The following is a 15,816-nucleotide window of genomic DNA, read 5'->3' as shown; positions in this document are numbered from 1 at the left end:
ATAAAATATAAGTAGTTATTAAGTCTCAGCTTAATTGACAAATGTCAATATTGTTAAATTTAATATTTTGGTCAGAATTTGAATCTAAAATCTTGTAGTTGTGTGAATTAATTATAATAAAAATTACTATCTATTCTAAGACAAAATATATAAATAAATACTAAAAAAATAAATATATCTGATTTAGAAAATTAAGAATAATTAAATATATGTTGTTTTAATAGGAATCAAAACTGTTGGTATAATAATATTTTTGGAATTAAAAAATATTATCTTTTTATCACTACTAAAAGTAAAATTTTATAGAGACATATATCTTATTTAAGTCGAATTAAAAATTACCAATCACATATTCTTAGTCTAAATAGAAATAGATGTGGATATGTTGTGTTTGGATGAGGGAATTTTTTTGAAGGAATGTAATTTTTTAGAAAATTTAAAATTTTAATTTAAATTACCTTGTTTAAATAATAAATTTGAAGAGTTTTAAAAAATGAAGGTATTTCGTAAAGTATTTTGTCAAATTAAATTTTGAGAATTTTAAATACCTCCTAAAAATTAAGAATGTGAAATTCTCTCTTTACTTTATAATATTAATAATGAATCATAAAATGGTAGCTATACATTTTTTAATTTTACAATTTTAATCTTATATATTTCAAAATTTGCAACTTTTTAAAACTTTTTATGAACGAATCCTTAAAACTTTTTAAAATTGCAACTTGGTCCCTAAATTTTACAAATTGGTCCTTAAAATTTACAAAATATTGCCTCAACTTTTCCAAATATTTCAAACTAAAACTTTTGAAATTTATAAAATAGACTCAACTTTAAATGAACAATTACTTTAACCAAACAATAAAATTCATAAATGAAAGAAATAAGCATTTGAATTGTTTACAATTTTAATTTTATATAGAATTTTCAATCACACCATTCAAATGCACCCTTAAGGAACACTTTATATTCATGGAGTCTAAATAAAATAAAATAAAAACATTTTAAAAAAGGGTGACACTAATGAGGAAAAACAAATATAATAATATCTGTAGTGTCTCAATTTTATTTGATTAATTATATCTTATAACAAAATATAATATTATATTTTATAAAAATAAAAATAAAAATTTTATTAAAGCTTAACTAGGTTTACACTTTTTTAATCTAAGTTGTTATGATACAAGTTGTATAACTTGATAGTCCTAAACTCGTTTTTTAAAATAATTAATTAGAAATTAACTTTTAAATTTGATTAATTAGATGTGAAATATTTTTAATATTTTGAGTTGTTAAGACACAAGTTGTTCAATTTAGTGGTTTTAAAACTTTTTTTTAACCGAAAACAATAAAAATATTAAATAGATTAACTATATGAGACATCTTTTTACTCATTGAGTTTTTGAGACACGAGTTGTATTACTTGATAGTCTTAAAAATCACATTTCAAATTAATTATTCAAATAAAAAGAAACTCATTTTTTGGTTAAAATAATTTTTTTTGTCAATAACAAAATACATTTTCTTTAAAAGCAATCAAAACATTCAAATATTTATACTCAATAACTACATAACTTTGATTTGTCCATTGCACCGTGAGATACGTAGGAGTAAAATCGCACTCTTGTTAAACATAAAAACAAGAATTTATTTATTTGAGAACATAAAAAGCATAACAAAGATCAAAGAAGGCAAATGATGCTCTAAATAACTTGATAACCACTTTATTTGATGCAAGTCCAACTCATGAAGAATTGAAGCCTAATATAGTAAATTGTTTAATCCAAATTGAAGAAGTTAAGGAATGAAGGTTGCATCTATGTGTTATCAAATTTTAATATTGGTTTTAATTAAAATAATAGACTGAATTAGTAAGAAAATTTGGGTCTAATTGTAAAAATATGAGTTGAGCCAAATTTAGAGAACTTATAATGAGATACCACTATAAAAGGCAAACCCTTATTTTATTCAAGACAAGTTTTAAACATTATTTTTGTGAGGCTTTGCTCTCTAGAGTTTTTGAAAGAATATACTTTGAACTTATTTAAGGTTGTTAATCATTGTGACGTTCTTTTTGGCTTATCAATACCTAGATTGTGGCGACATTCTATTCATGGTTTGTTTGCTGAATTATAATATTCATGGTTCTTTACATCATTATAATATTCTTACCAATTTTCTTGTTCAGTAATCTGCAATCATATATCGATTTCTACATAATATTTTTCGGTGATTCAACAGCCTAACCTGCGTTTCTGAACGTCATCTTTCATCTCGTTTTGGAAACATTTGATTTTGAATTTCGTAGCTTCAGTTATTGCGTTCTCCAACAAAATGTGATTTTGACTACAATCTATAAATTTCCAACCTAGAAGGATTCTTAAAGTGATTCATGACAAACAAGATCATATCATTTGGTAGCAGAGCTTATTTCTAGGTTTGAAATTGAGTAAAATTTTGTTTATGTAATTTTTTTTGTGAAATATAATTTGCTAGTTTTGTTATTTTTTTGTTTGAATTATCCCTACTTAATTTGTGTGTTGCTGGTACATGAAAAAAAAAATGGAAAAAAAATATTTTGTGTTGTTAGAAGTATTGCACACTACCTATTTGACAAAATTCCAAATTGTATTTTTCAATCATGTTACTGTTGTTTTGCATTATTTTACTTTCTTTTAACCAATTTTGATTCAACAATCTTGAGTGTTCTTACTAATTCAATTAAGAACTTGAAGAGATAAATTAAGTGGGAAAAGGCAAAAGTGATACATTATAGAAAAAACCTAAATTGAGTCAAACACGAGTAATAAATTTAAGAGTCTAAACACATGAGCTATGTGGTGAGGTCATTTTTCATTCACTTTTATTTGATGTTTAAATTATGAATGGAATATGTGGTGATGATAGTTCTCCTCAAGGGAGAAACAACATATTGTTAATGGAGGCAATAACTGCTCAAATGCAAAGGATATTAAGGGAGCATACTAAAGATTTACATGTTAGAATTGATGAGTTAGAAAATCATGGCGATGATATGAGATATACAAAAAAGAAAAGACATGTAGAACATAAAAATGAGGATCAAGAAAAAAAAAGTATATCATATCATGAATATATTCGAGATTTTGTATTGGATCTGGAGTGTGTGAAATATCTTTATGAAAATTAATATGCAAAATAAGCAAGAAAAGTAGAGAAGCTAACCTTGAAATAGAAAGAAAATCAAAGAAAAGAAAGAGGAAGACAAAAAAAAGTAAGTTAGCCTTGAGAAGGAAAAAGAAAATTAAAGAAACGAAAGAAGAAGAGGAGAAACATTTAAGAGACAAAAGACAAGAAATTGACTACAACTATTTGTCTAACTTTGATAATTCTCTTGTGCAAGTACTTGAAGAAGTGTCTCTAAAGGAGGAATGTCATCAATACATTGACTTTAAAAGCAAAAAGAAAGATGATGGTAAAATTGAAAGTCTCTTTAAACAAGAGAGTGAAGTGAATGAAACAATGTTAATGCTTGAAGGTGATTCGTCAAAGGTTCCTCAAAATGATGTTTGCAAGGAAATTATTGAGTCACCATTTTTTTGTGAAGAAAAGAATGTCCATGAGACTTAACTTTCTTTGAAGCCCTTGCAAATATAGAGTTACATATTGTTTGTCCCAAATTTCAATTCGAATAAGGTAAATTTGGTCATGAATATCAACTTCATAAGGTATAACTTTATCCCCATCTTTAGAAATTCTTACCTTTACCATAAATGTGATAAAATGTTAATTGTTCAAGATGGAAATTTGTTTCACGGACTTATCACATTTGGCGACTTTTCCAAATTTCCATTTAACCCCAATGGATATGATGAGCTTGTGGTTTATTTGGATTATTTCTTCATGTACCATATAATATAGCTTAAATTTGTGGTCGAATTTCTTCAAGAAGGAGAGAATGATGAGAACATATAAAGTACAACCAAGATCAAAGAAGGAAAATGATACTCTAAATAACTTGATAGCCACTTTATTTGAAGCAAGTCCCACTCATGAAGAATTGAAGCCCAAGATAGCAAATTGCTTAATCCAAATTGAAGTAGTTAAGGAATCAATGTTGCATCTATGTGTTATCAAATTTTAATATTGTTTTAATTAAAGTAGAAGACTGAATTAGTAAGAAAATTTGGGTCTAATTATAAAAACTTGAGTTTGGCCAAATTTAGAGAACTTGTAAGAAGGTGCCACTATAAAAGGCAAACCCTTATTTTATTCAAGGCATATTTTGAACATTATTTTTGTGAAGCTTTGCTCTCTAGAGTTCTTGGAAGAATTCATTTTGAACTTATCAAGGTTGTTAATCCTTGTGGCGTTTTTTTTTGCTTATGTGGGCTATTATGTTCTTAGTTTGTTTGCTGAACTATGATATTCAGTTTTCTTTACATCAAAACCCTAATACACAAATGTTACTAGTTTACGCGATCAGTAACATGCGCTCATATCTCAAGTTTTACATAGCTTCTTTCGGCAATTCAACAACCTAACTAGCATTTCAGAACATCTTCTTTCACCTTGTTTGGAATCGCCCGATTCTGAGTGTCGTAGCTCTGGTTATCGCATTCTCCAGCAAAACCTGATTTTGACTCAAATCTGTAAATTTTCAACCTAAAACGATCCTTAAAGCTTGATGGCAAACAAAATCATATCACTATATAAATCATGCATAGATCTGACACTTCCTAGTAGCATTAGAAAACAACAATAATCAAATTGCCTTCAACAATAAGGAAAAAACCAAATAATAACAAAACACCTCCACATAAGTGGGTTTATCAAACTAAAAAAGAAAGAGAAGGTAATTCAAACTTAATGATAGGAAAAACATACTAAAATTAGAGAAAAATTAAAATAAGTTTGTTGCATAACCATCCAACATTGAAAACTCTTTTATTCTCAATAGATGTTACTATTCCTCAATATTCTCTTGCACGCTATGTCTATCATGCGTGACAATGATACTTCATATCTCACAACAATCAATTCGAGATTTAACATCTTTATTAAAAACCTAAGGGGCCAAACACATTAACTACCTTTTTTGTTTTTGTTTTCTACTTGTCACCCCTACACCTATACCTCTCATCCTCCAATGCACTTAAATAGACTATGTTCCCCTTTTTATTATATATAAAAAGTTGACTTTTTCTTTTCATTCGCACATTCAAAATTTTAGCAAACATTATTGGAAAATTTTTAAAATTTTGAAACTTTGATTGATTATAAAATTTTTGAAATACAAAATGAGTTTACTTTTGAAAGTTTGAGTTAATTTGAAATACAACTTATTGTATTTATAAAATATTTTTGAAGCTTTCTTCTTTAACAAAAGTTTTGAAATGCAAAATTTCAAAACTTTCGAATTTTCAAACCATGTATTTTTTCGAAAGCTTCAAAAATCAAATTTTCAAAACTTAATTTTACATCTCAAAACTTTCAAAAAAGATGAAAGTTTCAAAAATTTGGAATTTTATCCAAACATTCAAAATTTAAATTTTGTTTCAAAATAGTTACATCATTTTTTTTGGAATTTCCTATTTTATAATTTTCTATTTCTATTTCGAAAAATTTCCTATTTCTATTTTAGAATTTCTAAAATTTTTTATTTTGAAAATTTCCTATTTAAAAAATATTAATTAATTTTCTATTTATGGAATTTCCTATTCTAAACTTTCCTATTTTAAATTACATAGATTGACTAGAGTTGTCTGTAATATTTGGACAATGTTTTCGAGTATGACCAGTTAATCGACAAAATCCGCATTTTCTTGAGACTTTTATAATTTAAAAAAAAATATATAATTAATATAATTCATTCATAAAAAACAACATCACAAATTTTACAAAAATTACGATAAAATTAATGTTGAAAGTGGCCTCCAATACTACATTGCTAAAGTTTTCTCACACGTACGGAAGAGTACACTTGAGGTTCAACGTGCTTGACAATACTTTATAGAGAATTGTGTCGTACATTTGAACCCGGTGTTATGTCAATCGGTGGATGTTCACATCTACTTCAAACTTGGGCATGGTACCATATGTCATTTCTTGCACCAATAAGTAATATTGAGCCTCATTTTCTGTTTGTAAAAATGTAAATATTATATTTATAAAACTATTAATTAATTCATTAACGTTGAACTTTATTTTCGTAGATGTAGTGGAAATGGTATCAAATTTGGCGATACACTTCCTTATCATATCACTGGATATCGATAAAAAATTGATCACATGTAAGAAAACCTCGACAATGTGGTACTGGAGGTCACCTTCGACATTAATTTTATCGTAATTTTTGTAAAATTTATGATGTTGTTTTTTATGAATGAATTATATATATTAAAAAATTGAAAAAGTGCCACAAAAATGCAGACTAAGTCGGTTAACTGATCATACTCGAAAACATTGTTCAAATGTTACGTGTAACTCTAGTCAATCTATGTAATTTAAAATTTGTGTTTATGTATTTTTATGAATTATATATATATATATATATATATATATATATATATATTTTAATTTGAAAAAAAATTAAACTTTTTTTTTTGAAAAATTATTTAAGAAAGTCGCGTTTGCAAACGCAGACTTACTTAAGGAAGTCGTCTTTTGCTAAGGCGACTTGTAAGAAAAAAAAAAAAAGGAGTATATTGATATATAGTTTTAAAAAATGAATATATTAGTAAATTTTTTTGAAAGATGAGACATTGGAAAAAAAATACCCTGAATCTTTGCCATCCTTCGACTTTAAATGAAAAAACAGATTCTTGCCGAAATGGATTATAGTCTAACAATCACATAATAACACAAATGTCTCTTGATTGAAGCCAAAATCTGGCATAAATTTGTTACCCACAAAAATATAATCAAAAAATAAAAGAGGTGTATCTAGTAGAAATAAAAGATGCAGTTTCACGGATACTATTAAAATAAATCTAAGTGTGTGTGAGCCGCCATCCAGTCAAACCCACAACCTCTGACCCACAATTTCTTCATTTTTTACATTCGCAGAAATATCTTCTTATCCTTAATATATTTCTATAAACGTACTCATTTTCTTCTCTCCTTCCTTTTTCGATCACCTTATTAAACCAACCAACCCCCTTCCATTTATGTTTTTGTTGATAAAACAAAAACACTTTCATTTTCATTTTTAATTCTATTCTCAACTTCATCATCTCCATTATTATTCAATGACCTCCTCTTCCTTCTCTGATATCCTTAATTCTCCCACCCACCAAAACCTCGGAGACACCGAAAAGCTTCTTCTTCATCATCATCACGTGTTGTCTGATCAAACAGGGTCAGGTGTCCCCAAGTTCAAATCCATACCTCCCCCATCTCTCCCTCTCTCTCCCACTTCTCTCTTTTCTCCTTCTTCTTACTTTTCTATCCCTCCTGGCTTCTCCCTTTCCGAACTTCTTGACTCTCCTGTTCTCCTTAACTCTTCTCATGTAAGTCTCACCACAAATTTTGCTTAAAATAATCTTAAACAATCTTTGTGTTTGTTGTTGGTTGCTTATGATATAGTTAAACTTTGTGTTTTTTTTGTTTTTTTTTTTCTTTCAGATTTTTCCATCTCCAACAACTGGTTCATTTGCTAATAATAATCAAGGATTCAATTGGAAAAACAATTATGGGGAAAAACAGCACAATATCAAAGCAGAAGATGCAAATTTCTCCTTCCAAACTAAACCCGAGCTTCAATCTTTAACCGTGAGTAACCAATTTCAATATGTTAGAATCTAATATGATTATGATATTTATAGTGTTTCTTTCTCTTGCTTTTATTAAATAGTTGAAATTCAATTATTTGACACATGTTTCAAACTTTCTTGTATAAAAACAGGGATGGAGTTACGAGGAAACAAATAAACAAGATGGTTTTTCTTCTATGGTGAAAACAGAAAACTCTTCTTCAATACAGAGTTTTATTCCACCAGAGAATAACCACAAAAGAAATTCACAATCAAATTATAAAAATTACAATCAACAACCACAGCAACAAGTTCAAACACTTAGTAGAAGATCAGATGATGGATATAATTGGAGAAAATATGGACAAAAACAAGTGAAAGGAAGTGAAAATCCAAGAAGCTATTACAAATGCACATATCCAAATTGTCCAACAAAGAAAAAAGTTGAGAAGAGGTCTTTAGATGGACAAATTACTGAAATTGTTTATAAAGGTAATCATAATCATCCTAAGCCTCAAGCTAACAAGAGGAATAATAATTCAACATCACTTGCAAATCCTTCTTCAAATCATTTTAGTAGTGAGATACAAATCGATTTGGTTGCTACACCGGATAACTCGTCGATATCGATGGGAGGAGATGATGATTTTGAGCAGAGTTCACATGTATCAGTAGGAGATCATGAAGATGAACCTGATGCAAAAAGATGGTGAGTTTTTAATTATTTTTTTGGTTGTATTCTTCGATGTACAAAGATCTATTTAAGAAATTGATCTTTCATAACAAATGTTCTTCCATACAGAAAAGTCAGATATTAAACTAATGAATCATGACTATGTGTTTAATTATTTTTAAATTGTGTGGTTTTGACATGATGAATATTTGTTGGTTTATTTAATTTGATATGTTAATTTTGAATTTAATAATGAATATTTCAGGAGGATAGAAGGTGAGAATGAGGGGATATCAGGAGGAGTTGGAAACAGAACAGTGAGGGAACCTAGAGTTGTGGTTCAGACAACAAGTGACATTGATATTCTTGATGATGGCTATAGATGGAGGAAATATGGGCAGAAAGTTGTAAAGGGAAATCCAAATCCAAGGTAAAATTTAACCACCCTTTTTATCCTCTTTCACTTTTAATGACTCTTACAATGTTAATATATACTATATAAAAGAAATAGAGAATAAAAATTGATATATTTGATTTATAATTTAAATTAATTGAATAAATTCATTTTTATTGATTTCTTTTTTTAATAATTGAGATCAAAATAAATATTAGTATGCAATCTAATACTTTTATTTAAAGGTTTAAATGTGTGACAACTCTACTTTGAAGATCAAAATATAATCAAAATTTAGTTAATTATACTTATTTCATGATATTTTTCTTAGAGTATATACATTTCAACTAGTTTAGATTTTTATTTTTAATATCTTTGATTCCTGTGAAACAAACATTTACGAAAAACATTTTGGAAATTATAATATTTAATTTGTTGATTGCATTAAGAAAATTAAACAAGGTTACTTACTATTTTAAATACCAGAAATTATTTTTTGTATATATTTAAAACTGATGGGAGTAGGTAACAATAGTGTACCTCTTTGTTGTAAATCTAATATAGCATTCTTGCACTTTGCCTTTTTTATTTATTTATAAACATAGAAAATTATAGAAAAACTAGCTAGTAAAGTGAGAAAATAAAATTAAACTTCTCTTAAATCTTCTTCGAGGATAGGCTTTGGCTGCAAAGGAATAAAATTAAGTTCTAAATTAACACTCAATTTATATTTGCAAGACTACAATTTTTCTCTCTGTAGATATGATTGATTGCGATAATTTATATGAAATATGGAAAAACATTCAAAATAAGAAGGAAAATTATAAGAAGTACCACTTTGGTTATAGAAATATAGCCTTCATAAAGTTTATAAATTTAAATTATCTCCACCTTACAAGTTAGGTTAGCGATTAGTCAAGTCCAAAAAATTGAAAATGATATTAAATACAATCTAATATATATCATTTATGATAGTACTACCTACATTATCAACCCATATGTTGAGTTGAATAGACCAAAAACTCTAAGACTTTTGCAAATCGTGTCTTAGTTTTCTTATTGGTCAAATTTGGCAACCCTCAATAAGTCTCTCATGCATGCATGGGATGCGATTCAAATCTTCTATGCCATGCCATGTGATGTCTTAATTAGACTAAAGATTTTTCCCAATGTTTTATTTTACTTTAATTTGTGTAATAATTTTGTGAATATTAATATAATATAGGAGTTACTACAAGTGCACAAACCCAGGATGTCCTGTGAGAAAGCACGTGGAACGAGCCTCACAAGACCTAAGAGCAGTGATCACAACATATGAAGGAAAACACAATCATGATGTTCCTGCGCCACGTGGCAGTGGCAACCACTCTATCAACAAACCAATACCAATGCCAACTAATAATAATACCATACATGCTAACAATGCCATGATCAATAATTCACTTATTAATAATGGATTCTTCAACCAAGGAAGCTTTAATGGATCATTCCCAATGAATCATTCTTACATGAATACGAATCAACAACGTGTTAATATTGTTAGAGGTAGAGCTAAGGAGGAGCCTACAGAAGATGACTCGTTTTTTGAATCTTTGCTATCTTGAAGGAATTGTTTTTTTTCTTTGCATAGTTTTGGATGATTGGAATTTTTTAGAGGGGCTGGCTTAGGATTTTACATGCATATACTTATGACTAATAAGATGAGTTTATTCCATTTATTGCATTTTTTATTGTATATTTTCACACCTACAGGGTTTGTATACTTGTATATTTAACAATTGTTGTAAGTTAATTATATGATGATGATATGTTTGTAATATTTTTTATTATTATTACAGAATTTTATAATTTGGTGTCAAATTACATGCATGCCTTTCATTGTTAAAAAAAATTACACGCCTTTGTTTTAGGAAACTTGTCTTTCGACAATTAATGTCTTATTTCTCACATTTTTATTTTTATTTAAAGTACGAAACAAAATTGATTATCAAGAAATTAATAACTTGACCGACAAATCAATATAGTATTTTATTTATTTATAAACAATGTTTAACTTTATACAATCGAAAAATAGGTGACATCAATCTATATAATGGGAAACGTGTTGAGGAGGTAGCTTTGCTGATTGGAGATTAATATGTTGTCACTTGTTTTTGCATAATATATATTTGTGGGTCATACATGCATACAAACAAATCAAACATGGGGAGCTGGGGATGAATTACTTGTTGGGCAAGGTGGTGAAGGTCAACTATAATTTTTATTTATTTTTGAATTTGGTTCATTTAAAGTGATTGAAATAAATGATTTATGGTTTTTCTTTTTACAAAATTAAACTTAATAAGTTGTTCACATTAATGGTAATGAGAATGCTTTGTTTTTTTCTTTTTCTAAAAAAAAAAAAGTTGTTCACTTTATAGAAAAATATCATTCTGCTCAAAGAAAAACAAAAGAAAGAATATCGTTGTTCTTACCTATATAATTAATCGGTTATATCGCTATCCAAGTGATGTGATCAAACTATATCTGGAAGATTTCTCCTCGTCCTGATTCATTGTACATGGTGTGAATGCTATAAGGGGTGGTTCCTACTATGATATAAGGCTATGAGCTGTAGCTTATCTTGTCGTGCAAGCTTTCTATGTGAGCCAATTATTTTAATTATCCATCTAATGATAAATATTTTATAACTTTTTTATTAAAGAAAATTAGATGAGTTAGATTTCGGATATTATAAAAATTAATATTTTATTATATTTTTGTTGTTGTCTAAAATGTAGTAGAAATAGATCAAACTAGAAACTAGCTAGAGATGGTACGAATAAAATTTATTATGAATGATGCGCTAGTAATTAGTGTTTGAACTTCAAGTCTTTAGTAGCACGTGTTTTAGATATAGTTTGTTTTGGATTTTGTGTGACCTAATATATTAGCCTTTATGGTGGTAACACCAATGTTTTGATATTAAATATTGTCTGTTTTTAGTCTTTTGGGAGTTATAACAATTTTATCCTTCATAAAAAGACATTTTAATGAATTGGAGAGTGTGGGTTATAGATTATCCTTAGCCTAATTTCCAAATAATGTGGCACTTTTTGGTATACTAGAATTATTATATGATGAAAATCTTATATACTCTGTAGCTATAGATGACATAATTATTCAATGGACCGAGTAGCACACAATTGACAACGTCTGTGCTCGTGGTTCATTTTCACAATTTTTTTAAGGCAGATGCCCCGCACCTCAAGTAATAGAAATGTTTCGAAATATAACTTTCGGTAGTTAAAATTAAATGAAAAACAGTACTTGAAACTAAATCCACTAGATAAACATTTAAAGGTAGATAAACAATCACCTTTTTTAAGACTTAAACAAGTGCTTATGGGTAGTTACAAACACACAAGGGGTAATCAAAGGTTGCAGGATAGACAATTAATATTGATGTCATAAAGAACTACGAGTGCAACAATACTCATATGTATTTATTTGTATTGTCTAAATGTTTGAATAAAGGAAAATACTTTTAAATTCATTTTCAGCACTATTTGTCATTTTGTTGTGTGCAACTAATTTGTTAAATTATATAATATTTTGAAGTTTTGTTGAACACCAATATCTAAAAAAATAAAATCAATTTAAAATTTATTAAATTATTATTATTATTATTATTATTTATTATATTCAGAGAAAAAATAGGACATAATTGTTAACAAAATAATATTAAGAGTTAATTTAATGAGAAAATAAGAGTGAATTGTTAAAATAATATAAGATGTTATTTATTTTGACATATCTACTCAACCACGTTAATATTGTTTTTTTTGTGTGTGCATAATTGTTCCTTTTAATAACAATTATGTCCTTTATTTATTTATTTATTTATTTATTTTTTCTCGATTTGGTCCTTTATTTAATTTTAAGTAAACAATTTCATCTTTTATGTTTTAAAATATTAATAATGTTATATTTTTTTTTACAAAAATTTATCAAAATTTTTAAACAAAACTCATAAAATTAATTATAATCTTTAATATAATGCAAATTTCATCAAATTTATAATTCAAAACCTTCAAATAAACTCACATTTTTTATTCTTTATAATTTTGAATTTTTGTAATAAAATTAAATAAATTATCAAATTAGAAAAGAAAAAAAAAAGATAAATGACTAAAGTGTTATATGAAATTAAGTTAAGAGATCGCATAAACAATTGTATTTTTTTATTTCATTTTATTATTATAATTTTAATTCATTTTTCAAATTTTATTATTATTTTTTTATTACATTAACAATATTTTATTTCATTTTAATTATTTATTTCAATTATTTATGCCACATATGCGGGTACCAGGTGTCAGATTGAACCTTTTCCTTTAAAAAACTTGGACCCACAAATGAACCATCAAGAAAATACCAACGGCTCTATAATGGTATTTTTGTTATTCCACATCAACTGAATGGCACTTTGGCAGAACAACTATCACTAGAGTAAATACTACTCTTCATCTCCACACCTTATACTTATACAAGCGTGGCGGGGCACGTGAATTTCCCTTTGTACCCTCCAAACTAGTTTCAATTCTCAAAACTTACCCCCCGCCCTGAGAACGTTTCTTTTTTCTTCTCTTTGGTTTCTTGCTTAACAATCCATGGAGTCGCCCATGGTGAAACACAGTTTCCTAAGGAACATTTTTGTACGCATATTTTCCTTCGCGGTTCTCATCTTAGCCGCACGATTCGCCATCATCGTCACCGTCCGCGGCGGATCATGCGACTCCTCAGATTTCTGTTTTTTCTCCGAAAATCTCAATCTCACCGCTCCCTCTCACATTTCCGACTCCGGAGATTCATTTTCCGGCAAGAATTGGCGCCGTTCCGTCGAATACTATGCCTCTATTTTCCAGGATCTGATCGCGGAGGGTTCACTCTCACCGAATTTCAAAGCTCTCTGCATTGACACTCCCACTGGAGAAGATGTCTTAGCATTGAAAGAAATCGGCGTCGTTGATTCCGTCGGAATCTTCAAGAAACCGTCTCCGCCGCTGATCGTCCAAGGAGAAGGCCACCGGCACCCTTTCCCCGGCGATTCCTTCGACTTTGAATTCTCAGGCAAAGGTGGCTTAGAAGATTCCCCTAAGCCGGTGGAATTCGCCACCGAGATTTGCCGGACTCTCCGACCCGGCGGATTCGTAGCGGTTCACACTGCAACAAGAGACGCATACGATTTCAATTCATTCCTCGAACTGTTCAATTGCTGTGAGTTAATCAGAACAAGAGAGATCAACGGTGTTGATTCATCTACAGTTCTTGAAATTTTGATGAAGAAGAAAAGACCAGAATTCAAAACCCTAGATTCACCCCCAAGCGGCAATTCGGTAAATAAATGCACTGTTCCAGGGTACAAACGTGAAATAGTTAAAACAGCAGAGTCATTGATATTAGAAGAACCATTAAAACCATGGATTGCACTGAAAAGAAATTTGAAGAACATAAAGTACTTAACTTCCTTAGTTGGCATAAGTTTCAAGAATAAATATGTGTATGTTGATATTGGAGCTAGAAGCTATGGTTCCAGCATTGGAAGCTGGTTCAAGAAACAATACCCAAAACAGAACAAAACATTTGAGGTTTATGCAATTGAAGCTGATAAAACATTTCATGAAGAGTATAGAACAAAAAAAGGTGTGACTTTGTTGCCATATGCAGCTTGGGTTAGGAATGAAACATTGTTCTTTGAGATTACAAGAGACCCAAGTAAGAAAATCACGATGAAAGGTAGAGGAATGGGTAGGATTAACCCTGTTCAAACATCTTCTAGTCATATGGGTGATAAGGATAAGATTCAAGGTTTTGATTTTGCTGATTGGTTAAAGAGTGTTGTTACAAGTAAGGATTTTGTGGTTGTAAAAATGGATGTGGAAGGAACTGAATTTCATTTGATACCAAGGTTGATTCAAACTGGGGCTATTTGTTTGATTGATGAGCTTTTTCTTGAATGTCATTATAATAGGTGGCAGAGATGTTGTCCTGGTCAGAGAAGTGCTAAGTTTCAGAAAACATATTCTGAATGTTTGGATTTGTTTACTTCACTTAGAGATATTGGAGTTCTTGTGCATCAGTGGTGGTGACAATATCAATCCATAACAAATTTGTGTTGTATTTTTTTCATGCTTTGCTTACATTTTTTGTATAGGTATTTTTTTTTAATTGTTTTCTACAGTATAGGATTTTATACGATTAAATTGATTCTTTTATAGATTTTTTCTTACCATTGTTATCACTTATCAATGCAGATGAAGAGTTTCATGAATGAAAGATTTTGTTTAATCTAGCTGCTAGTTGAAGCTGGGTTACTGCATTTTTCTAACAAATTTTGATGATATGAATGTTGTACTACATTATGTGTAACTGTCATTTCTGATAACATTAACCGTGAGGCTTACCAAACTGAAGGAAAATATGGTCATTGCGGCAAACAGTATATTATAACCTTTACAAAAGATGAGTCTCTGATGTTAACAAATTCTTATTTGCTGTATTTGGTGCGGCTAAAAATGTATCTGCACTCTATTCTTTTGTGGTAAAATTTGAGGTTAGAACAAGAAACACAAACAAAAGAAAGAAAAAATCAATTAACATTAAGTGGATGATGATTTTTTTAAATACCATTAGTGAATTCACACATGCAAAGTACAAATTTTGGGTTTGAACTCAGATTACCATTGAAAATGTGGACACGTTAAATGGACGATATGATCCCACAAAAGTTGGTGGGCTGATATGAAATATTGTTAATCATAGGTAATGTTAATGGAAATTTTATTATTCTATATCAGATATTTAAATCATAGCTCCCTATGGCAATTACCTTGTGAATTCTAAATTATCTTGTAGTCTCGTTATTCTTATGTCTTGATTTTATTTAACATATCTCAAATTGGGAAAATAAAATACTTTTTTTAGTAAAAACTTGGAAACTAAAAACTGGTAAAATATAATAATAAAGTATTATGTGG

General features: G+C 28.7%; 2 protein-coding genes across 2 annotated transcripts; both read left to right on the top strand.

The window, feature by feature from the left end:
- The first annotated feature begins 7,099 nt into the window (after positions 1–7,099).
- Positions 7,100–10,645, top strand: LOC101492326 (probable WRKY transcription factor 26). The gene is made up of 5 exons (XM_004500270.4): positions 7,100–7,487; positions 7,603–7,749; positions 7,883–8,439; positions 8,669–8,833; positions 10,023–10,645. The coding sequence occupies exons 1-5, from the start codon at positions 7,227–7,229 to the stop codon at positions 10,399–10,401; spliced, it is 1,509 nt and encodes a 502-aa protein (XP_004500327.1). The 5' UTR covers positions 7,100–7,226; the 3' UTR covers positions 10,402–10,645.
- A 2,590-nt stretch (positions 10,646–13,235) lies between these two features.
- LOC101506752 (uncharacterized) lies at positions 13,236–15,180 on the top strand. Its single transcript, XM_004500390.4, has one exon. The coding sequence runs from the start codon at positions 13,450–13,452 to the stop codon at positions 14,926–14,928; it is 1,479 nt and encodes a 492-aa protein (XP_004500447.1). The 5' UTR covers positions 13,236–13,449; the 3' UTR covers positions 14,929–15,180.
- The last annotated feature ends 636 nt before the right edge of the window (positions 15,181–15,816 follow it).

This window comes from Cicer arietinum, chromosome 5, assembly GCF_000331145.2.
Source record: "Cicer arietinum cultivar CDC Frontier isolate Library 1 chromosome 5, Cicar.CDCFrontier_v2.0, whole genome shotgun sequence".
Classification (NCBI taxonomy): domain Eukaryota; kingdom Viridiplantae; phylum Streptophyta; class Magnoliopsida; order Fabales; family Fabaceae; genus Cicer; species Cicer arietinum.
The sequence above is the reverse complement of the archived record's forward strand: the minus strand, read 5'-3'. Positions and strand labels throughout refer to the sequence as shown.

Excerpts from the sequence above, each read along its gene's own strand:
- LOC101506752 (XM_004500390.4), top strand. The coding sequence starts at position 13,450 with ATGGAGTCGCCCATGGTGAAACACAGTTTCCTAAGGAACATTTTTGTA.
- LOC101492326 (XM_004500270.4), top strand. The coding sequence starts at position 7,227 with ATGACCTCCTCTTCCTTCTCTGATATCCTTAATTCTCCCACCCACCAA. Across the intron at positions 7,750-7,882 it reads CCGAGCTTCAATCTTTAACC|GGATGGAGTTACGAGGAAAC; the intron begins GTGAGTAACCAA and ends GTATAAAAACAG. Across the intron at positions 8,834-10,022 it reads AAGGGAAATCCAAATCCAAG|GAGTTACTACAAGTGCACAA; the intron begins GTAAAATTTAAC and ends AATATAATATAG.